Source organism: Odocoileus virginianus, chromosome 9 (genome assembly GCF_023699985.2).
Source record: "Odocoileus virginianus isolate 20LAN1187 ecotype Illinois chromosome 9, Ovbor_1.2, whole genome shotgun sequence".
In the NCBI taxonomy this organism is placed as follows: Eukaryota; Metazoa; Chordata; class Mammalia; order Artiodactyla; family Cervidae; genus Odocoileus; species Odocoileus virginianus.
The window spans coordinates 39,463,783-39,487,862 of NC_069682.1; the positions used below are offsets into that span (position 1 = coordinate 39,463,783).

Sequence of the window (24,080 nt, forward strand, 5' to 3'; positions counted from 1 at the left end):
TAACACTTGTTCGTGGGTTTAAGTCACTGGAAGCTCATAGTCTGAGGGAAGAGGCAAGTACAGACGTGTGAAGGCTGGTCATGGAGTCTGAACTGGGAGCAGCTTTAAAACTGTGTTTCAGGGAGCCCAGCCTGCTGCTCTGTGATGACCTAGAGGGGTGCGATGCGGGGAGGGGAGGGAAGCTCAAGAAGGAAGGGATACATATATATATATACATATTTCTGTCTTTCTTCTAAGCAGATTCCTCTCCTTCCTTCGAATTCATTTTGTTCCTCTCATTCTACCAGTCAGCACCCTCCCTTTGCTCGTGCCTTGAGGCTCCCCTTCAGCATCTCCCTCCAGAACAGACACTCTGAGAGCCTGAACCTGGACTTGTCTCTGCATTCCTAGCTTGGCATGGAGGCTGGAAAATCCAGCTCTAGCTCAGCATCTGTTGGAGATATATATATATATGTGTGTGTGTGTATGTATAAATAAAATTATGATTGATTTGCATTGTTGTTCAGTAGAAACCAACACAAAATTGTAAACCGATTTTCCACCAATTAAAAAATAAATTAAAAACACTTTTTCTCAAGAAACTAAACATAACTGAGTCCCATGTCAGATCCTATAGCTCTGCTTTGCCACAGATTTTAAACTCAACTAAGTCCTCTTTAATTTGTTAAAACTGAACAGGCATTTACCTGCACACTTACACAGCACTCACTGCCAGAGGGCTGAAGAGGCCCATTTTGCAAAAGAAAACCACATGAAATCACTACTTAATTTTTGGCACGGCAAGCCCCTTCCCCTTGGTCCTTGGCCTCCATCTCTCAGTAGAATACTGCCACCTGGCGTCCCCTCAACAAATGGACACCAAGCACATTTCTAGAAGTGTGAATTCAGAAGTAACGGAACAAATAAGTTTGAGGATGAGCCACTTTATTACAATTGAAAAATATATTAGAAATCAGCCCATGCAGATGCAGAAATGTGTATGCATGTACTAAATTCCAAGCGAGTGTCAACTGTGGTTGCCTCCAGGAAGGGAAACAGCATGTCTCAAAACACTATCACTGTATGTTTCATTTTGTATGTTTTCAATTTTGCGACATCACAATGTATTGCTAATTGAAAACATTAAGTAAAAAAAAAAAAAAACTTTTTTACTTAAACTTTTATACTTAATTAAATTATTAAATTTCGGTATGTTGGGACCTGCATGGTGGTCCAGTGGCTAAGACTGTGCGACCCCAAATCAGGGGCCCAGCTTCCTTCCCTGGCTGGGGAACATACCACGACAAGATCCTATGGCCGCAACTAGAGCTGTGCAGGCAAATAAATCAGAGTTTTTTTAAACAGACTGAAAATTGAGATAATTCATCAGAAATACAAAAAAACAGAATACACTCCAAAAAATAGACAGAAAGAAACAAGCTGAGAGAAATTTAAAAATATAAAACAAAGAGTCATGGTCTGATGAGGGCTGGTAAGGGTTGGTTTCTCACTGAAATCTCACGTGGCAGACGGGGTGGTGGATAGCCGCTGGAGTCTCTTTTAGGAGGGCACTAATACCATCCACCTTCCAGAGGCCTCCCCTCCTGACACCACCATTTCGAGGCTAGGATTTGAATGTATAAACTTGGAGAGATGCACACATTCAGACCATTCAGTTCAGTTCAGTTCAGTCGCTCAGTCATGTCTGACTCTTTGAGACCCTTTGGACTACAGCACGCCAGGCCTCCCTGTCCATCACCAGCTCCCACAATTTACTACTCATGTCCATTGAGTCAGTGATGCCATCCAACCGTCTTATCTTCTGTCATCCTCTTCTCCTCCTGACTTCAATCTTTCCCAGCAGCAGAGTCTTTTCAAATGAGTCAGCTCTTCACATCAGGTGGCCAAAGTACTGGAGTTTCAGTTTCAGCATCAGTCCTTCCAAAGAATATTCAGGACTGATTTCCTTTAGGATGGACTGGTTGAATCTCCTTGCTGTCCAAGGGACTTTCAAGAGTCTTCTTCAACACCACAGTTCAAAAGCATCAATTCGTTGGTGCTCAGCATTCAGACCATAGCCTTTTACTAAGGAAAGACCTGGGAGAAGAGCTTTCCAAGCAGAAAACAGCATATGCAAAGTCCATATCAGTAAAACAGATTAATGCTAGAAATCCTAAGAAATATGGTAAAAATTCTGTGAGTTCAACAGAAGCAGGGCCATCACAGTTCCACAATCAATAATTTCAAAATATTAAAATAAATGCAAAACCGTATGGCTGGACTGCCCTGGTGGCGCAGTGGATAAGAATCTGCCCTCCAATGCGGGGGGGCACCAGTTGGATCCCTGGTCTGAGAAGATTTCACACACCCTGGGGCAACTAGGCCTGAGAGCCTAACTACTGAAGCCCAAGCACCTAGAGTCCATGCTCTGGAACAAGAGAAACCATTGCTATGAGAAACCCGAGAACCACAGCAAAGAGAAACCCTCAGTGTCCGCAACTAGAGAAAGCCCACATATAGCACCGAAGACCCAGCACAGCCAAAAATAAATAAATAATATATATACTTTTAATGCTTTTAAAAAAACTGCATGGTTGTGAAAGTGAAAGTGAAGGTCGCTCAGTCGTACCCGACTCTTTGCAACCCCATGGACTATACAATCCATGGAATTCTCCAGGCCAGAATACTGTAATAGGTAGCCTTTCCCTTCTCTAGGGGAACTTCCCAACCCAGGGATCGAACCCAGGTCTCCCTCATTGCAGGCAAATTTGTATGGTTGTATGTGAGAAAGAACTGTGTACAACTGGACTGCAAAGATCCAAAGGTTTAAAAGAACTCCAGTAGTGAAAAGATGGGGAAACCCATGCTCCCATATACTACTGTGGGCAGGCCAATTAGCACAATGTGTAATGAGTAATTCGGACACGCGTCAGTCCTAAGTCCTTTCAGTTGTGTCCGACTTTTTGAGACCCTATGGACCATAGCCCGCCAGGCTCCTCTGTCTATGAGATTCTCCAGGCAAGAATACTGGAGTGGGTTGCCATGCCCTCTTTGAGGGGATCTTCCTGACCCAGAGAGCGAATCCATATCTCTTAGTCCCCTGCATTGGCAAGCAGGTTTGTTACCAATAGCACCACCTGGGAAGCCCAATTTAGCCCTATGGATCCAAATATTTAAAAGAAAAAAAGGCAAAGGACATATCCTCTACCATTGCAATTTCTTTTCTGGGCATTTCCCCCACAGATATACCGACACATGTACACAGAGATAGTCCTTGGGATCCTGTAGTATTAATCATGACAGCAAACTCGTAGAACAAGGGACAGTGCCGGTTAAGTGTTGCCTGAAAAACCACATCTCCTGGCTTGGCCTGTGTTGGGTGTCTGAGACAGTGAATAATATTTTCTGACCTAAGATGGAACCACGAGACTGAAAGAGAAAGCAGCAACTTTATAGAGCAATGACGAAGTTTATTGTGGGTGACATACACAGGCATTCGAAGCTGCACTCTTTGCTGCCAAAGGGGTACAGGGGAACTGAAAGGGACCAAAGCTAAAAATAGAATCTGACTGTGGGGAGAAATAGTGTTACTGATGGCAACCAGAGGTTCTTTCTCCCCTGGGGAGGAGGGTCTCAGTGACCTTTAACCATCTACACAAAAGGCGCTCTTCCAGGGTTCACAGCAGTTGAAGGCCTGGCAAAACACTGATGGGAACTTACCTGGCTGGCATTCGTCACTTATGAGCCAGCTAAAGTTAAGTCACCCAGAACAGGGAAGTGGTAGCACTGTGAGCCCAAGGTGGAGCTGATCAAACAGAGTCAGTGTTAAGCCACACAACCTGGTAAATGAGGCCAGTGTCCCACCAGGTGCTGGCAGTGAGGAAACGCACCCCCTTGCCCACGCCTGGCCTTAGTACTTTTGTACCTACATCCACCTGTCAGCACCCACTCACTCTCAACTGCCCATGCCTCAACAACAAACTCAGGAAGATCCCGGGATTCAGGAACCACCAAGTTCTCCCAGGGCCAGGCCTGCAAGGGGCGCACAGACACCCCATTGGCAGGGTGCCGTCTGTCACGAGGGCGCATCCACAGTAAGAGATGCTGGAAGGCCGGCCGCACTGTGGCCAAGAGAGGAGACTGGCCGAGGGGACACGTGGGCAGCCCTGCCAGCAGGACCCTGAGGAAACAGGGCTGCGTGAACGGCTGCTCTGACCAGGAGCAAGGAACCGGGGCCGCTTCCAGGAAGAGACAAGAACATGGGGGCCACGGCACTGCCTGGCCTGTCGTGGTGGCATTTTCTACTGTGAATTACCTTAAGGGAAAAGAGGGACTTTAGATGTCGTGGGGGGGAACCCGAGAAAAATCAAAACTTCCAAGGCTAGTCAAGGTTGTGAGACTGCAGGGCTGACTCCGGCCAAGCAAGATGCAGACCTGCTCCGCCGTGCCGCGGAGGAGAGCTAGTCAGCCACACAATCGAGACCGCGTCATCCAGGACTACACCAACCCGGCCCACGACGCCTGCGCGCTGGGCCGCCCCAGCCACCCCACCCCGCCTCCATGCTGCGCCTGCGTACTTTGCCGCCCCGCCCCCCGCCGCCACGCTGCGCCTGCGCACTGGGCTGACGCGGGGCACACGGGGGCGGGGCCGAGGCTCCCGGGTCCTCTGCCCGCGGACCCGGGGGGTGGAGGCCGTGCCGACACTGGTGTGGCAGGACCGCGGGGAAGCGGCCTCGGAGGCCTGTGAGCTCCCCGGGGACCGGCACTCCGCTCCGCAGGTGGGGCTCAGGGCGCTGAAGGGTAAGCGGCGGGTTCCGCCGGCCCCGGGGTGCGGATGCACGTTCCCCGCCCCCTCCCCCCCACCTCTCCGGGCACTGTGCGCTTCGCCCCGGGGGACGGGGCAGATCTGGAGCCTCCGGGGTGCAAACCCGGAGCCCGGCTACTCCCGTCTTCGGGCGGCAGCGCCTGGAGGTGTCCTCAGGGTCACTGGCACCCCGGGCTCCGCTGATGTCTGTGTTCTGGCACGGGAGTGGACAAGACCTCCCGGGTGTCCACCCCGGGGAGCCCGGAGCCTGCCTCATTCATTAAGCCGGCGTCTGCCGACCCGCTCCCAGCCCGGGCGCAGAAGACCCGACAGGGGCCTGATCAGCAGGGGAGGAAAGCCTATTGACACCTACCAGGGGGATTCGTGTTTGGTTATGCGCTTTAATTTTTGGATAGGTTTTCAGCATCTGGGCAGTCATTTGCGCGCACGGCCCTTTGGGGAACTTTACCCTTGAAGAAACGGGCCTACAGATCTAAATCGGATAGAGCTTGTATTTCGCGAGCCGACCTGCCAGTCCCCAGCTCCTAGAAAGCTTGCCCGGGGGGTGGGGCGGGACATCGCTGCGCTGACCTAGGACAGGGGGAGGCAGCCCCACCCCACTGCTGTAGCCAACTGGGAGACAGGTTAGCTCAGCCAAACCTCTGTTTGCCTTTGTGCAGCTACATCCTGCCGCACCACCAGCCGAGTCCTCATTCCCCACCACCTTGCCTTATCAGCGCTGTTCTAGACTCTCCTTTAAAGAGCAAAACTGAAGGAAAATTATTTTCTTTGGCGATCCTCTCGGGAGGTGTCGGTAGTGTCACCGAAATGTGACCCACCTCCTGCGACTGTCTTAGCTCTGGACAAGCCCCTTACCCCAAGGAATGAAACTGGCTTTTAGGCTCCAGCCTCAGGGACATAGCTGTTCCTGGCTCGGGCCCCCTCAGAATTATGTTCTGTTAGACCTGTTTATGCCACCCTGAACTTGCTGTGTAACTTGAATGATTGTGCTCAGTCATGTCTGACCTTTTGTGACCGCATGGCCTGCAGCCCACCAGGCTCCTCTGTCCATGGGATTTTTCCAGGCAAGAACACTGGAGTAGGTTGCCATTTCCTCCTCCAGAGGATCTTCCCCACCCAGAGATCATCGAACCCGCGGCTCCTGCATTGGCAGGTGGATTCTTTACCACTGAGCCACCTGGGAGGCCCCCTGTAACTTTAATGATTATGTGTATGTAACTTCACGTGTTTTCTGGTCATCTGAAGTAGCCTTGTATTCACAGGGACAGGGAAGTGATGAATGAAGCACGTTTGATTTGGATTCAGAAGCCTGAACCTCCTCGGCCTTGAGGTGTGCCAACCGTGTGATCCCAGGCAAGTCTGTTTACAGACATTCCTGGGCATTGGTCCTGTTGTATGGAAATCAGTCATCATGGGGTATATAGGTGCCCGCACTGTGGGCTCTGGTAACAGAATATATTCATAGCGTGTTTAAAGTGGTGTTTTTAAAATGGGTAGACAAATTTAATTAAGAGCAGCCTTTGCCTCAAAATGTAATATTCTACCCGTTAATCTGATTATGTGTACTATGGCTCTCAGGCTAACATAGGACATGATGAAATTTGCTCATAAACAATAAAACAGTGAGCTCAGTAAGTTAATTATCCCTATGACATGCTCTCTGCACACAGAGAAAAACAATAATTTCTGGACCTAGCCTGACCCCGTAGGGACAAGAAAGCTCCCCTGCCCAACCTGAAGGAGGAACTAATGATGGAAGCATCACATCTACTCAAGAAAGACCAGGAAGTTCTCCGCCTTCCCACTTTTCCTTTGATTAGAAAACTGTAGCCCAGTAAGTTCTCAGGGCATGGCATTTCTCGCCCACCCGCTTATAAGCTTCACAAGTTACATTCTAATAAATCCCTTCTTATCTTAAAAAAAAAAAAACTGATTATGTAAAAATAAAACACTTTCAGAGTTGTAAGATGTTAGTTAGCAAGATGGTCCTTGCTAACCATCCTTGGAAATAGCTGCTTTAGAACTTAATCTGTAAGTACTTTTTTCAGAGATCACTTAGCCATGGGAAACTTTGAGTTACTATAACCTAAAAACAGGAAGCCTCTGAAAGGGCCTGTTCCTGGGTGGAGCTGGCTGCTGGAGGATGGCTGCTCAAGCACCAACCCCAAACCTAGAATCTCTCACAAGGCTCAGTTCTGTGTCCAAATGGAGTCCTGCCATCATTTCAAACTCCACATGTGGAAAACCTGGTCACTGCCATCTCCTGCCGAAACATTCCCATCTCAGATGGCCATCATCAGGGTCCTGAAGCATCCTCCATGCCTCCCGGTGAATTGCTGCATCATCAGCTAGCCTTCCTCACCTGCAGGTGTTGGCTGAGCAGCTGCTGGTTTCTGGCCTTGTGTTGTGGTCGGGAAATCAGGATGAGTGGGCTGGTCCCTGCTTCCGGAGAGGCCCCTTCTCTCCAGAGGGCAGGAAGGCATAAAGGAACCGCAGCTTGCTCAAGAGTGGGAGGGGAGAGCACCAAGGAGCCTGGATCCCAGCTGCAGAAGCTCAGGGAGGGGTGTGCTGTCTCCCCTCCATCCCCAGGCCTCCAGGCAGGCCCCCCCCAGCAGGGGCACAGGGACCCCCAAGATTTGGGCCATGCTCCAGGGGCTGCGGGCATCCAGGTGTGGCTGAAGGACTAGATCCCCTACTGTTTTGTCTGTCCTCCCCCAGACATCCTGGGGGTATCATGAGTCCACCCAAGACTGCTCCCTGCTGTCCAGACCTGGCCTCCACTCCCCCTCCCCGGCAAGTGCAGTCATGCTGTTCTCCAGCCCTCCTCCCCCACTGTCTTTTGTATCCTGAGCACCGAGCCCCACCACTTACAGGTGAGACCAGCTCCCTGACCAGGGGCTCACCCATGGGCATGCACCCTATTTCCCACCCAGCTAGCACTGCTGTCTTCCCTCCCCTGGGGTGTCCACTCCACCTCCCACAACTGACAGTGAAGGTGGACAGATGGTGGACGTCCCTGAGGACAGGGGGAGCCCAGACAACCAGGCGCCTCCCTTCTCATCCTCTGAGCCTCTGGTTCCTGCCTGGTGCCTCCATTGAGCAAAGGCCTCCATTTTGAGGTGCGCTGAACCAAAAATAGTGGGGCCGAATCAATTTATTTTGTCAGGGACTTTGAAAGCTCATGGGCATGATTTCCTTCTCGGCAGAAACATGCATGTGAATGAAAGGGGGTATCTGCTATGAAACTCCCAGAATGAGCTGTTTCTCTGATCTTGTATGGCTCTGGAGTCCCCAAGGAGAAGGCAGTGGCACCCCACTCCAGAACTCTTGCCTGGAAAATCCCATAGACGGAGGAGCCCGGTGGGCTGCAGTCCATGGGGTCGCTAAGAGTCAAACACGACTAAGTGACTTCACTTTCACTTTTCACTTTCATGCATTGGAAAAGGAAATGGCAACCCACTCCAGTGTTCTTGCCTGGAGAATCTCAGGGACAGGGGAGCCTGGTGGGCTGCCATCTATGGAGTCACACAGAGTTGGACACGACTGAAGTGACTTAGCAGCAGCAGCAGTCCCTAAAGGACCAGAGTTTAAACCTTTGGAAAGTAAATTACCAACGTGGGAGGAAAAGTGAGACTGGGGAGAATGAACTGGATATACGTCTGTTCCCTTGAAAAGTCCAGGGACACCGCGTGCACTTGGCTTTTAAAATAGCACCGAGTCTAGAGCCGTCTGCCTGGACCAGCCCCTGGAGGGCACCATGGGCCTGGGGGCTGTGGCCCTGGTCGGCACCACCAGGAACATCGATCTTGGACAGGTTGTCTAGTCTTTACAAATCTCAGTTCCTCTTCTGTTCCATGGGGAGTCCACCATCCAGAATCATTCTGAGAAGCAAATGAAGCTTCTGATTCCACAGGAAAAATGCAGATCGGCGGGGAGGTAATTAATATTTATTGATTATTATTTATTTGGCTGTACCAGGTCTCAGTTACGGCATGTGGAATCTAGTTCCCTGACCGAGGATCGAACCTGGGCCCCCCCACATTGGGAGCGCAGCATCTTAGCCACTGGACCGCGAGGGAAGTCCCTGTGGAAAGAATTGTGGTTGAACAGATTTTGTCCCTGAACACAGGAATTTCCCACTGGCCTGGAACCTCACAGCCTAGCGTGTTTTTCCTGCCCCTCTCCCTCCCACCAGCTGCTCTAGCACCATCTTCCGCACACGAAGAAATGAGAAAAATACCAAACAATGGGAACCTGAGGATGACGAAGGTGGCGTACCCGCTGGGGCTGTTTGTGTGCCTGTTCATCTACGTCGCCTACATCAAGTGGCACTGGGCCTCCGCCACCCAGGCCTTCCTCGGCATCCCCGAGGCGGCCACGGGGGCCCGGAGGGGCCAGCAGGCCCGCAGTCCCCCAGGACCGGCTGCCCATGGACCTGAGGTCTCCTACGGCATCATGTTTGACGCGGGCAGCACCGGCACCCGTGTGCACGTCTTCCAGTTCAGCCGGCAGCCTGGAGGTACTGGGCAGAAAGCCCCGACCGTGTCCCCTGCCCTCCATCTCACAGCAGAGCACAGGCCCTGGGGTGGACCGGACCTCCCGCCCGGGACTCCCCGGGGAGCTTGTCGACAGGGCTGGTTCTCGGAAGTCCCCGATGTCCTCACTCACACTGGTGTCTGGTGACCAGCTAAGAGCAGCTGAGATCTCAGAGGGTGTGGGGGTGTCCTGTCCCCTCCCAGCGTCCCCAGCGGGTTGGTGGCTGGGACCATGACTTAGGCCAGAAGTCACATGGGCTGAGTTCAAGGCAGCTGGTAGCCCCAGGTTTAGGCCAGTGGGAGCCGAGAGTTCAAGAAAGTCAGGTACATGAGCCAAGACACGGAGCTGCCCACTGGGGCCAGACAGCAAGGGGGTGCCCGATGGCCGTGGCCTCAGTGAAAGGGGAACTGCGGCCATCGCCCAGGGGCCTGCTTCCCAGGTGGGGGCTGGGGAGGGATGAGGGTAGAGCTGGGCATCTTTACCTGCTGGCTTCTCCCATGGGGAGACCCCCAGTGTTGCCCAGTACCCCCCACCTTGGAGAGTCAGTTCTCCAAGTTCACCAGTTCACCAGTTCTCACATCTGGGGTCCCTCTTCTCTGCTTCTGTGCTGACCCTTCTATGCGTTGAGCTGACCTGGAGGCACTGGGCGCCTTCAGGAGGCCCCTGTAGGGCTCTTGTGGCACATTTTCCCACTTTTCATCTGCTTTACTTTTAAACTTGTTAACAATAGTTAAATGTTCATATGCTGGACTTTGCCTACCTCCAGAATTGATTTGAAGCTAAGTTTAAGGCAACACATGTCAGCGTATAACCCTTTAGTAGCCATGTTCTGGTGTAGTTTCTTTGGAGAGATGTCCTTGCAAAAAGTTTGTCCCTGACCTTTCCTCGTGTCTGTATTTTGACAACACTGCTCTGCTTCGGTGTGCCTGGGAACACTCTCCCCTGGTGTAAGCACATGAGAATTTAAGACACTGAATTTTTTAAAAAGAAGAATGAAATATTCTTTAGAACCTGTAATGTGTCCATGCTAGAATCAAGAAAATTATTTTACTTTTCTAGTTTGAAATCATTTGCCCTGCTCCTCTGCTTGTTGAATCAGCAAGAACTAACTGTGTTAAACTTTAACCACTTTAAATGGATAGGTTTTTTGTGTGTAAATTATACCTCAGAAAAGTTGATTTGGGGACTCCCTGGTGGTCCAATGGTTAAGCATGCATTGGACTCTATGCTTCCAATGCAGGGGACAGGGGTTCAATCCCTGGTTGGGGAACTAAGATCCCACATGCCTCGTAGTGTGGCCTAAGTAAATAAATAAGGTCCTTTTTTTTTTGAGAGGAAAAGTTCTAGCTGAAACACTAAGTATAATATTCCTCATTTAGCCAGACTAAAGAGGCAGAGTTTAGAGAAGAAACAGCGAAGGTTGTTTTCAGATGTCTGCCTTAAAAGTGTGGCTCATCATAGTTGTAGAGATTCCTGGATTTGTGTTTATATTCACACTTGTACCTTGTATAAAACATGATTTTTCTTTAGAAACTCCCACCTTGACCCATGAAACCTTCAAAGCACTGAAGCCAGGTCTTTCTGCTTATGCTGATGACGTTGAAAAGGTAATAGTTTTCTCTCATGTTTCTTTGTTCATCAAGTTTGTCTTTTGTAGCCTTATTACAGTGACTCTCTTCCTCTCAGATGCAGAGTGGTCCACCCAGGGCAGCATCTCTGCTGTGCTGACCTGGGATGCTCCATAGCCTAGGGGGTCTGTGGAGGACACTGGTATCCATGGGAGGCCCCCATATATACACCACACCATATACACTGCACATGTGTGCACAACCACATACATATCACACACATATACACACCACACATGTATACGTGTATACATACACGCACACAATGACACCACACATACATCACACCATATGTGCAGACACACACACTATATATATACACACACACATACAACCACACTACCCCACATGTGTATATGCACAGACACATACACGCATACACAACCACACACTACCCCACACGTGTATTTACACAGATATACACACACATACACAACCACACACTACCCCACACATGTATACACACACCACATACATATACCACACCATATATACAGCCACACACACCATATATATATACCCATACACACAACCACACACCGCCCCACACGTGTATATACACAGACACATACACACACTGGCCCTGGTCCAGTGTGTGGCGCTCAGCATACCAGCAGGTGAATCTTTGGTGTCGCTCTTCGTGGATTTTAGGGCCATAAGGGACCCTGGAATTCTCTCATGGTGTGCCGAGGCCTTGCAGCTCACCTGGCACTGCCCGAGGTGGCCAGGCCAGAGTGTAGAACCCCGGTCCAGCCCATGCCCGCGCCAGCTCCACTTGAGTCACTGTTTCTGTCAATTTGTAAAGTCAGGAAAAAATACATTTACAGGTGTATAAAGCCTAAAGGGTGGGGAGCAACCATGACCATGCTGCGGGTGGACCAACCCTGCTTTACCCACCACGTCCACAGAGCACCCCAGGGATCCAGGAGCTACTGGACGTGGCCAAACAGGACATCCCCTTTGACTTCTGGAAGGCCACCCCCTTGGTCCTCAAAGCCACAGCTGGTCTGCGCCTGTTGCCAGGAGAAAAGGCTCAGAAGTTGCTGCAGAAGGTGAGCACCTCCATTTCCCCCAAGGGTTGGCTGATGATAACTGAGACTGTGGAGCATCCATCCACGTCCAAGCAGGACCCTGAAGAAGGTCTCACAGGAAGGAAACATGTCAACATGTTCACAGTGTCACCTTAGGTGGAGGGCTTGTGGATGAATGATGCTTTCTTCCTCAAGATGTTTAAAGCCATTCATGTTTTCTAGAATGAACCTGTTTTATAAAAAGAACAAGTTTGTGTGAAAAATAATATGTTTGAAGGGCTTCCTTCCATCCAAGGACTTGCTGTGTGTCTGAGGCAGTGGGACCTGAATTCTTGAAATTTCGGCTCAAGCTGGTCACCCTCGCAGGAAGGGCAGGCCCCTCTCTTGGTTTGACGCTCAGGTGGGACAGCTCAGGAGGCTGTTGGCATGTGCCCAGGCACTACACCTCCCGAAGGTGGCCCTGGAGCCTGTCTTTGACAGGGGCTTGTAGAAGTCTTAACCATCAGGAATCAGGGAAAGTGTTCTCAGCAAAATGGTCCTGCTCCAAGCTGTTTCTGCACCTGTCAGCTACTAAATGACGTTGTTGCAAGCCTGTCAAGGTCCCTTTATAGAAACTACTTTCATGCGCTCAAGTCAGATTGTGGGACACAAGTGCAGACATGCTGATGTTTCTGTATATCTGTTACGGCTAAAACATGGAGAAGGAGCTACAGCCTAATGCAGCTCTCCCAGCGTCCACCTCCCCTGTGCCAGGCCATCCCCTGGGCACATGCCCGCCAGTCTGCATGGGGGCCCAGGGCTGGGATCTGCCCCATGGGGCTTCCTGCCGCCCCTCCTGTCCTGTCCTAACGCGGGGCAGTGACTGGGGTCTGGGAGTTTAGATTCTCAAGGTTAAAGATGCGTCTTTCTTTACACTTAGGTGAAAGAAGTGTTTGAGGCATCGCCATTCCTTGTGGGGGACGACTGTGTTTCCATCATGAACGGGACAGACGAAGGTAGTTACTGAAAGTGCCGCAAGCCCATCCCTCGAGGCGGGCTGCATGCAGCACTGCTGTCAGCATCTCGCTGGAGCCTTCCCTGGCCAGAGGCATAGACACTGGAGTGACAGCCCTGCCCCACCCCCCTGTCCACAGTCTGACCATCTCAGAGCCTCCTTTTTGGGGCCAGTGTTAGGTTCTCCTCGTGACTGGCTGCCAGCCTGGCACAGATCACAGTCCTGAAAACAAATCCTCTCTTCTCAGAACATTTAGAGAGAATCCCCAGTTGCTGTGTGAGTACATTGCTGTTGCCTTATTTCCAAGAGCATCGCTTAATAAGGTTCCTTACCAGCCCCGACTCTAAATGTGACCTTAAGAGTTTGTGTGGGTGGAAGGAAAGAGAACATTTGGTTCTCGTCCCTTCTCTTCTGAAAAAAGGCAGTCAATAAAGAGTGGGAGCGCAGGATGGGACATTTGGCCAAGCATTCCGGCTTTTATTGTGGTGTCTTCTAGAGCAGTCTGCCAGAAGCCACTGTTGGCTCTGAGTGACGCCCGTTCCCGTAGCCAATCCAGAGGCTGAGAGTAGTGGGGAAGTGGTCTCCTCATGCCCTTGAGCCCCCGGTGCTGTAATTACAGCCTCTCAGGTGCCCTTTGTGACCCTATCCTGCAGGTGTTTCTGCGTGGATCACCGTGAACTTCTTAACAGGTGGGTTCCCTTCATCACAGAGCCCACTGTTCACAGACCCTGGTCTTGAGAGCAGGAGCCTCATTTCTGCTCTTTAAAATAACTCCCCAGGGTTTTGCAGTGTTACTCACCCCAGCGTGGGGCGGGCCCCGAGTTTGTGGATGCAGGTACTAGGGGTGGTTGTGGCCTGCGGCAGCAGCATCCTCATTCCTGAGAAAAGCCCTGAGTCACCCCAGTCAATGTTGAAAGTGAGGCAAGTGCCGATTACCTTATAATTGAAGTCCCGCTGGAGGAAGACCAGGTACCAGGAACATGGGTCCTTGGAAACAGGAGTCGTTTGTCTCAGATGACTCTCTGGATGTGGGTTTCTGTCCCTTTGTTGTAATTATGGACATGCCCTGCATGTCTGACAGTGGATGAGAGGGAGGGAAGTTGCCTGCTGGCTCTGTCACCCGGGAGTGGAGAGCCATGCCAGGGGCAGGTCCAGAGCCCAGGTGAAAGCTCAGATGAAGGCCCCACCAGGCAGCTGCTCTTCGTGCCCTCCCCCAAACATGTGGAGATTTTTAAGTGGCTGCAGCCTCTGCTGTCTTGTTCTTCTTTCCACGGAAGGGCCTAGCTTCTGACCTCTCCCCTTTTTTCTTTTTTTTTTTCTGTTCTGTTTATTAACTGTCATTGCCATGTGGATTTTACTTCCGGTGCTGCAGGCAGCCTGAAGACCTCCGGGAGGGGCAGCGTGGGCATGCTGGACCTGGGCGGGGGGTCCACCCAGATCACCTTCCTCCCGAGACTCGAGGTAACCAGCCCCCACCCCCAAGGCTGCCTGCCCTGTGGGGGAGCCGCAGCCCCCTGGAGACCCGTGAGCTCAGCTTCCCTCCTGGGGGTCATCACACACAGTGAATCCTGCTTAGTTTGATTTTAACTCTGCCTAGAAAAAAAAATAGGAATTTGCTCTTTGCTGGGGTGATAAACTATTAGCAGATACTACCTGGAGCCCTATGGGCAGAGAGGGTGGGGTGGGTTCCTCCCTGCCCACCAAGGGCTTCCAGGGAGGGGCCATCAGTCTGACTCACATGGGACAGGGTCATACTCCTTTTCAGGATGGACTCATTTCCAGTTAAGATTGCATGGTGTTTTTAAAAAGTACTTTCCTCATCCACCACTTTTTATTTTTATTTTTTAGTTTTAATGGAAGAACCTTAAATATACTCAAAACTGTTCTGATTAGGCCATATTTCTCAAAATGGATAAATATCACTCAAAAAGAGGGGAGACATGGGACTTCCCTAGCAGTCCAGTGTTAAGACTCCACTGCCGGGGATGAGGGTTCCACCCCTGGTCAGGGAGCTGAGATCAACCCCCCAAAAAAGGAAAAATCCAAGTGCTTCATTGCTTGGTCTAAGCTGTTTCATGGCTTGTGATTTGATGAAAAGCTAATTGAATACATCTGTGCATATCCCTGCTCTCTCAAATGAATTGAGGGAGGTGGGGGATGGTTTTAAAGGCCAGCAGGAAAGGAGCGCTAATCCTGTGTTCTTCCCAGGGCACCCTTCAGGCCTCGCCGCCCAGCTTCCTCACATCCCTCCAGGTGTTTAACAGGACCTACAGACTCTACTCCTACAGGTGCGTCCTCAGGACTGAGGGTGGACAAGGGCTCAGCTTTCCACCGCAGGCCTCCCCTGGGGAGTGACCAGAGCACTGTCCGCAGACTCAGTCCCCGGACCCTGCCGTGGACCCGTCTGCAGCCTCCCCCTTCCCCTGCGGCCACCCCCTCCCCCTTCCTCTTCCCTTTTCCTCCTTTTAAAATTCACCTGAAGTATTTCTGCTTTTGTATGTGTTCTCTTCTGCCTCGGAAGAGGCTTTTGGGGAAGTGGGGAAGAGCCCATGGATTGTGCAAGGGTTTTCTGGGTCACCTTCTTGCCACTGGCACCTTAAGTAGCTTCTTTCCACGAGGCCTGTCCGCACCATGAAGGTGGAGGCCTGCCTGTCACACTCCGCGGTGTCCACAGCTCCTGATGGAGCTCCACCAAGGAAGGGTCTTGGCTTATTGAGCCGAGGAGCTCCTGGGAGAAGCAGGAGGCTGCTGCCCTGCCCAGCCCCGGCCCCCCTGCCGCCTTGGGTCCAGTGGACAGGCCCAGGCGCGTGCAGAGCGGCACCTGGGCCTCTGGGCGGCCTCTCCTCACCAGGGCACTCTCTCCACAGCTACCTGGGGCTTGGCTTGATGTCGGCGAGACTGGCAGTCCTGGGAGGCGAGGAGGGGAAGCCTGGTGAGTGGGGTGCAGTGTCCAAAGCCCTTCTGGCCAACAGGATTTGGGAGCCTTGGAGAGTGTGCCCGTAGACCTTGCTGGGGGCCCCTGAGGACCTCCCCAGTTACTTTTTAAAGAAAGATGGCTAGTGAAGTGGTTTCTGAATCACTAAGGGAGAACGTCTTAGGAACCTAAGAAACAACACCATCAGCATCGGCTTGTTTATAAGGATTTACCACGAGGCAGCTCCTGAGATCATGCCCTGTGTTCTCCTGCACTGGAGGGAACTTGGAACAGGCCTGACCTTCCTCCAGGTGTGGCATTTGGGGACAAAGCCTTTGTCTGCTCCCAGGCCCTCTGCATGCTGTCCTGTCCTGACGCACTTGGCTCAGACAAGCCAGACATTGCCAGCAGGCACTTGAGTTCCTGGAATATTTAGGGAACCGTGTACCCAAGGCAGGCCAGGGCTCTGCTCTGAGACCACCTCAGCCTGTCCCCCCAGAGGCCTTGGTCAGACGTGCACAAGCCCACACTTGTTCCCCTGGAATCCTCTTTCACACATGTCCTGCTTCAGCACCTATATTTCAGATCCTGCCATTTACACTTCTAACAGTGTCCCCTTTGTTGCAAACCAAAACCGTGTCCGTGTCTCACAAACACCTACAGCCTCGTTCTGGTCTAGAAAACATCCATTAGTCAGCGGAGGATGGCAGGCACCCACTTACCCGTCTGCCCCAGCCTTGGGGTCCTGTCCCTCCTGCACCCCTCCTCTGCCCCATCAGAGCAGCAGGGGAGCCATGTTTCTCCCCCAAGTGTGATGGCAGCTCCTGCCTTATGAGCTGTCGTCACTCAGCAGACCACACACCAGACTGAGCGGTTGCAGACAACAGTCCTTTTTATCTCCTGCCTTCACAGGCAGTGGCATCCCTGCTGGGGTTCCTGGGGTCCTGTGGGGGCTGTTCCACTGGTGCGGGAGGGCCCATACCAGAATCAGCAAGGACAGGGGCGCACTCAGCGGGAGGCCAGCCACCGCCCTTCCTCTGCCAGTTGTGGGCCCAGCTGCACAGGTTTCTGGTGAGCAGGTACCCGCTGCGGGTCCTGGCCCCACCCCTGCTCCATCACCTGGAACCTGGAAGCCCCTCCTTGGCAGTGAGCTGGGAATGGCTCTGCTGGGGTTTCTGCCCCCCTGCTGCTGACCTGGGGTGCTCCCAGAGGTCCAGCCTCACGGCAGGAAGGAAGCGTGTTCCCTTGACCCTCTGAGGCTCTTGGTGCCATGGGATGCCCTCCATGGGACTCATCATTCTTCACCTCTTCTCTTCTTTCAGCTGAGGACGGACAGGAGCTGGTCAGCCCCTGTCTGTCTGCCGGTTTCAGAGGAGAGTGGGAGCATGCTGAAGTGACGTACAGGATTGCAGGACAGGAGGCAGGTATGGCATGGAGGAGGGCGGCTCAGGAGGGTTGACGGCAGCCCCTTATCCCCCAGCACCTGAGAGAAGCGGGGGGCCTGTCCAGCCTCCTTCACAGACTGGCCTGTACTTGCCCATGAGATAAACAGCTCTGGAGCTCCTGCCTCCCGCGGGCTCCCTGCACAGGCCTCCCTATCTGCCGCCAGATGCTCCTCCAGAGGCCAGGTTTCCTAGCAGGCCTCCAGTGAGGAAGGGCCTGGACGTCCCCCAGGCTCAAGCTGACAGCCAAGCCCGGCTGTGGACTGTGCCACCCTGGCCCGTGCTCCAGCGAGGACAGGAGAGGCCGAGGAGCCCCTGGCCTGTCTCACCCACAGCGCCCCATTGCTCTGTGCTCCGAGTTTCTTCTGAAAGGGTTACTGAGGTACCGTGTCCAACCTGGACATGCCACTGATGGGGCTGTTTCCACAGACAGCACTTCTGACCTCAAATGTGGGGTTTTCCCCTGCCCATCCAGCTCTCTGGATACCCAGTGGGTATCCTGTGATTCAGCTTAGTTCTGACACTTACAGAGTCAGGGCAGAGACCCCTCGGGTTGAGCCTCCCTCCTCAGACACCCTTTGCAAGTGCTGGGCCCACATTCCTCTGACTGACCTGTTACAAATCAGGGGGTCCTCTGACCCTGTCCTCAAATCCAATAATTTGCTGGGAGGGATCACAGATCTCTGGGAAACACGTTCCTGTCGCTGGTTCCTTCTGAAGGACATAGCTGGGAAACAAATGGGAGAGAGGCAGAAGGCAGGCATATGGGGAGGGTGCCTGGAGCCCCCCGCCTAAGGGTACTCCCCCACACACACACGTCTCCAACCCAGAAGTTCTCTGAACCCCTTCGTGAAGGCGTTTTCCAAGGCTTCTTGCAGAGGGACTGATCAATTCAGTGGCCGGTGGTGACTGACTCAGTCCCCAGCTCTCTGCCCATGCCCTCCGGGGGCACTGAACGTCCGACTCCTCTAACCACCAGCCCCCATCCTGAAGCCCTCGAGGGTCCCACTGGGAGTCACCTCATTAGCACAAAATTAAGGCTTATTGAGAATAACAGGACACCCCTCTCACCCTCACCACTCAGGGCCTTACAAGTCTTTACAAGCTCTGTGTCAGGGACCAAGGACGGAGAGCAAATTACTATTCTTGATTATCCAGCAATAAACAGGAGGGGACTGGGAAGGGGGGTCGTGGTTTAAGGACAACCAAGGAAGCCCTCATGGCATGAAGAGACAAGATGTGACAAGCTGGGCAATGAGCTCCAAGCTGAGGGGGCAGCTCACCAAAGGCCCTGAGCTGGCTGCTGCATTTAAGGAGCAAGGAGGAGGCAGTGTGAGGGTCAGAGCAGGGAGAAGGCAGGGAAATGAGATCCAGAGGGCGAGGGGGAGCCTTCGGGGACCACGGGGCAGCTGGATGGAGCTGCTGTCAGACGTGGAGCAGGGCTCGGGCAAGATCAGAAATGGGTCTGGGCATGGGCTGTGGGCCATCCACATCCACTAACTCAGTCTGTGTGTGTCACACTTCTGAGCAAGTGTCATGACCAGTCTCGTGAGCTTGGCAAGCTGCCACTGAGGCCCAGCCCCCCTTCTCTGTGACAGGAGAGGGTGCAGGCCCCACCCAGGTGGCTGGTGAAGTGGGTGCAACGCTACACATTTGAGCTGAGTGCAGGGCAGGCAGGGCGAGCGTGGGGTGGACCCACTGGGTTGTGTGAGGGCAGCACCAGGAGCCCAGCCTGAGGCTGCTGGCCTTCAGGATTGGGGCCACCCTCCAGCCACCTTTATGCTCACAGTTTCTCCCCTTGACCTGGCCTTAGCGCGTGGCCCCTGAAAGGTTGCTGGTGAGCACCCCCAGGTTGTGGCCACCTTGGGCCGCGTGGTCAGATGCCCAGAGCCCCATGACTGCTGAGTCTGCTTTCCCTTCATCCCAGCGGGGAGCCTCTACCAGCTGTGTGCCCGCCGAGTGTCCGAGATCCTTCGAAACAAAGTGCACAAGACAGAGGAAGTGAAGAACGTGGAGTTCTATGCCTTTTCCTACTATTACGACCTTGCCGCAAACGTGGGCCTCATAGGTAAGGGTGGGGCTGGGTTTGCTACGTAGGGGCCTGGGGTGTGGGACCTCGGGCAGAGGGCTCGCCAGTCACATCAGGGTGGTGGGAGGGCAGGGACCTGTCGTGAGTAGAGTGTACTAGGCCTCTCTTTTATAAATAATTCAGTTCTCTGAGCTGCTTAGTGCAAGAAGGCTTCCTGGCTGTTGGTTCATTCTCCTCTCACTTGTTGTGATTCTCAAACCCTCAGCTGCTGGCACCCAGGCTGGCACCCACTCCTCAGACCACCCTCAGGAGCTTATGTGTGTCACCCTGACCCCTTCCCGACCCGCGAGTGCCATCAGAGCAGAAGACGGCATTGGGAGTCTGGGACTGGTGACCCACTAGAAAGTCTCGAGAGGGTCACGAGGTCACTTCACTGGGCCAGGACTGGAAATGACTTTTGATGAGATAGATTAAGGGTGTCAGAACGTTGTCCATGGCAAAGATGAAACATTAGTATGCATAGAAAATCGCGCTAGAGAGACAGAGGCCATCAGGTTGGCTGTGCTGTTGGGTCTCATGTGGGCTACGGCCAGCAGGATGAGGCTGGGATGGGGGAAGGTGACCCCTCACCTGGGCCCAGGTCCCTCTCTCTGGGGCATCTGAGCAGCTGCCCTGCCTGCAGGCTCCCCTCAGCTGGAGCCAGGGCACGTCGTCCTCATTCTCTGATGCCCAGACACGCAGCCGTCCACCTCTGGACCCCTCCCCTGGGGTGCGTGGGCCCTGGGGCCTCGGTGCCACCTGCTCCGCAGCCCTGGTGCCAACGGGGCGCTTGGTCTCATCCACAGATGCGGAGAAGGGAGGCAGCCTTGTCGTTGAGGACTTTGAGATCGCGGCCAAGTATGGTGAGTGGCCTGGAGGCTGGACACCGTCCCAGGCTCGAGGCAGGCCCTGGCCCCGGAATTGCTCTTCGGCCCCTGCCTGTTGCCCAGACAAGCCTTCAGGGGTGTGAGTGTGTGAGGGGCCACTGAGCTGGCCAGACGCCAGCCCGCTGTGCCCTGTGTGGTGGGGGCGGGGGTTTTAGTCCTGGGGTGTGAGGCATGGACTCACCTGATTTCACTTTTTCTGATTCTGTTTGGCTAGGGTAACCTCAAGCCCCCAAAGTGTCCCAGCAGATTCACAGTTGCCAGGGACCCCTGCACAGCAGAGCCCAGAGAGGGGGGACCGAGATCTGTACCCCTGGGGTGTGGCCGGGGGCGGGTTGCCCACCCCTCCCTCCTCACTCCCCACCAGCAGGTGTGCAGGCCGCTTGTAGCGGTTCCACCCTGAGTCCCTTTCCCAGTTGCAGGTCCAAGGAGTTAAACTCTGTATTTCTCCATTGAAAGACCTTCCCCTCCCCCTGCCCCCAGAAAGGCTTCTTTTCCATCATCCTCCTCACTTCTGGGTTTGTCTCCTGGACACCAGCGGGAGAAGGCTCTGAGCAGAGGCTGTGGGTGGTTTGTCCTCGTGAAGAGGGGTGGATTGCTCTCTCTCAACAGCTTCGAGGGTGTTTCCAGTCCTCAGGAGGTTGGGGTCCACACCCAGGAGAGGTGGCTGGGGTCACCGGGTGGAGACAGGGCTGGGGTGGGTGATGGACCCCGGGCTGACCTCGAGTCCCTGCTGGTGCTGGGCTCTGACCAGCAGGGAGGCCCTGGGCAGTGCAGGCCCCGCGTGGGTGGAGCTGGCGGCCTGGGCCCGGCCCCCCACCCAGGAGCTGTGTCCCCCGCAGTGTGCCGGACGGCAGAGACCCGGCCGCCACCCAGCCCCTTCCTGTGCCTGGACCTCACCTACGTCAGCTCGCTGCTCCAGGAGCTCGGCTTCCCGGGGGACAAAGTGCTGAAGGTAGGGACCCTGGGGTGCCCCCTCCCTGCCCCTCAGGAGCACGTGCCCACCTTCCCCACACCCATGCTCCTCTCCCCGCTTGTCTCTTCAAGCTGACCCGAAAGATCGACAACGTGGAGACCAGCTGGGCTCTGGGCGCCACTTTTCATTACATCGACTCCCTGAGCAGACACAAGAGCCCCGCCGCGTAGCCGCCAAGTTGCCAGCCGTCCCCGCAGAAGCGCAGGCTCTGTGAGAGCAGGCCCCTTTAGGACCCCTAACTTGCGGGATGGGGGCCACGGTGCCGGCCGGGACCCTCCTCCCCACGGCCACACACGCCAGCCCCTGGGTGCGCTGGAACGCAGCCCAGGCTTTGGCTCCAGGTGGACGGTGTCCAGACGGGGCAGGGGGAGCAGACTGAGGCCAGGGCGGCCCCGCTGCCATCCACACTGTCCCATCTCAGGCCTGGGGCGGCCGTGACACGCATCCTATGGCAGGAGTCTTGTTCTGTGCTGCTCTCCAGCGGGCGTCCCCCTGGGCTGGTGGGCCTGGCGTCCCCGGGGGTGTGGACTGTGACATCATCCAGAAGCCGCATCCTCAGGGCCTCAGGCTCAGCTGCCGAGTTGGCACTGAGCGTGGGAGGTGGGGCTGGAGGGGATGCCTCTCTGTGGCCCACCTGCCTGGGCTCCCCGAGGAGTCTGAATGTGAGTGTGCGCTGCTGTGAAGAGTGTGTGTATGTCTGTGTGTGACATCTGTGTGGTGCCAAACACTCACGCAGAAGCTGTGTCCTGAGCCGTGTATGGGTGTGTGTGAGTGTGCAGTGCTGTGAAGAGTGTGTGTGTGTCTGTGTGTGACGTCTGTGGTGCCAAGCGCTCACGCAGAAGCTGTGTCCTAAGCCGCGTGTGTGTGTGTGTGTGTGTGTGTGAGAGAGTGACGTCTGTGTGGTGCTGAGCGCTCGCACAGAAGCTGTGTCCTGAGCCCACTGGATGTATCGCTGCCTGAGCCTTTGGCCGCCGAGCAGTGTCCACCCGGCCACAGCCCCGGATCCACCCTCTGGCGGCCCAGCCCCCACGGGCTCGCGGGGTGCTGGCCGAGCCAGGCACAGGGCTCTATGGGCCCCAGGCCCACAGCTGCTCCTGTGGTGAATGTACAGTTCTCGAAATAAGCTGAACCTCATGTGTTCCACTTGAAATAAAGGGTTTTCCAGGGTTTCTGCTCCTCTGATTCCTCTTGGTGAGCATCAGCACTGTCCCTCCACCCCAGCGCCCACATTGGGCACGGGACGTTCCCGTTCACCGAAGTTGAAACAAAAACCTGCCCCCGTGGGTGATGTGTGATGGCAGGATTAAAGTCCCGTCAGTGCCTCTTGGGGAGACAGCAGCAGCAGGACACACAGAGGCTCCACTGGGCACTCCTGGTGTCCCCTGTCCGGGGTGGGCCTGTGGAGGTCTAGGCTTTTCTGGGGTCCAGCAGAGCAGAGCCCCCCTCTGAGACTGACATCTGCAGGCTCATCACCTCCAGGGCCGAGTGGTCTGGAGCGGGCACTGACCTCCAGCTGCAGTGTGTCTTGTGAGGATCTGGTTTTAATCAAGGGCCAGCAGAAGTGGGTCACAGCCAGGACAAAGACCAGACAGACCCTTCCTACGCCTGAAGGTGTAGCCTTTAGACCCCTACGGCTGAAGGGGTCCAGAGTGGCATGACTGCTGCATAAGCCCACATGTCAGGCCTTCAGGGATGGAGCCCTGACCTCTGAGTGTGCAGGACCAGGAAAGAGAGACAGGTGTGAAACCCGAGAAGACCTGAGCCTGCCGGACAGACATGGGGAGTCTGCACCCTCTCCCCAGGGGCCTGACTAGGTGGGGGTTACCACATCCCCAACTCCAGAGGGCTAGGGGCAGGCCATCAGGACACAGATGCTGAAAACCGGAGCCAACAGCCCTCTGCCCAGTGGGTTCCCCAAAGTGTCAACCTTGAGGTGGGGGACATAGGTCTGCGTATGGACACAGCAGGAAAAGACAGTGGGGAGATGCTTTCCCCAGACAGAAAGCCACCTCCGGACTGAAGCCTGAGGATCCACTTGACAAGGAAATGAAAACTGGCTCCCCGCATCTTGCACCCCCACCTTGGCGGGCCTCCCAGCCCCTTCCTTCCACGATAGCTAGAAGCTTAGCTACTGTGCAGACTCCAGAGGCCAGGAATCAAAAATGCATGAAGGCCAAAGTGAAAATTGATTTGGTCCATTTATAGGTTGGTGATCTCACGTCTGAAAAAGTAAACAACTGGACGTCACCCAAGAGAGTCCCAAATAAGTCATGGAACATTTGCCGAGCAGACTATGCAAGTCATTCACTGTCTTTGTGATAATAAAGCAGGCTCTTGTTTTTTCAAAAATAGCCAGACAATGCACATCCCAGCACGTTGTGGGTGATGCACACGGGCAAGAGGTTCCCACCCACGTGCCCTGCCCCATGGGTCCTGCACCCACCTTCCCACGCTCACTCAGAGTAGCCACCCCGTCTATATGACAAGACCCCGTGCTTTCCAGCTTGCACTCCTGCATACGTGCGTGAACCAGCCTGACACTGCAGACCCAACGGCAGCAACATGCGAATGTGCCTTGTTTCAGGGTGCTTCTCAGAAGCGTATTTTAATAAGGAGTTTAAAATCTAAGTTAAATTGCTGCTTAAATTGAATGGTGGTGGAGAGGTGTGGATTGACTGAAATTAGAAAACAATGGGATTAAGCTGAATCTTTCTCCCTAACATGAAATGTACCCTCTGAATACTCAGAATCATTCAATTTACTTCCCCTTCATCTTCACAGGGTTAAACATCGAGAAAATAGG

The 24,080-nt window shown here is 53.9% G+C and overlaps 1 protein-coding gene across 8 annotated transcripts; it reads left to right on the forward strand.

Annotated features, from left to right (window-relative positions):
- The first annotated feature begins 4,582 nt into the window (after window positions 1–4,582).
- ENTPD6 (ectonucleoside triphosphate diphosphohydrolase 6) lies at window positions 4,583–22,444 on the forward strand. 8 transcript variants are annotated; one of them, XM_070472250.1, is made up of 16 exons: window positions 4,599–4,779; window positions 6,067–6,157; window positions 7,523–7,677; window positions 9,000–9,323; window positions 10,871–10,947; window positions 11,877–12,020; window positions 12,919–12,994; window positions 13,647–13,682; window positions 14,366–14,454; window positions 15,202–15,281; window positions 15,861–15,925; window positions 17,230–17,331; window positions 19,277–19,417; window positions 20,224–20,280; window positions 21,144–21,256; window positions 21,349–22,444. In XM_070472250.1, exons 3-16 carry the CDS (start codon window positions 7,539–7,541, stop codon window positions 21,445–21,447), a joined length of 1,542 nt encoding a protein of 513 aa, XP_070328351.1. In that variant the 5' UTR covers window positions 4,599–4,779; window positions 6,067–6,157; window positions 7,523–7,538; the 3' UTR covers window positions 21,448–22,444. The 8 variants fall into 8 exon arrangements, with proteins under 8 accessions (XP_070328356.1, XP_070328351.1, XP_070328352.1 ...); XM_070472251.1 differs by having other exon boundaries at window positions 4,599–4,757; XM_020878054.2 differs by lacking the exon at window positions 13,647–13,682.
- The last annotated feature ends 1,636 nt before the right edge of the window (window positions 22,445–24,080 follow it).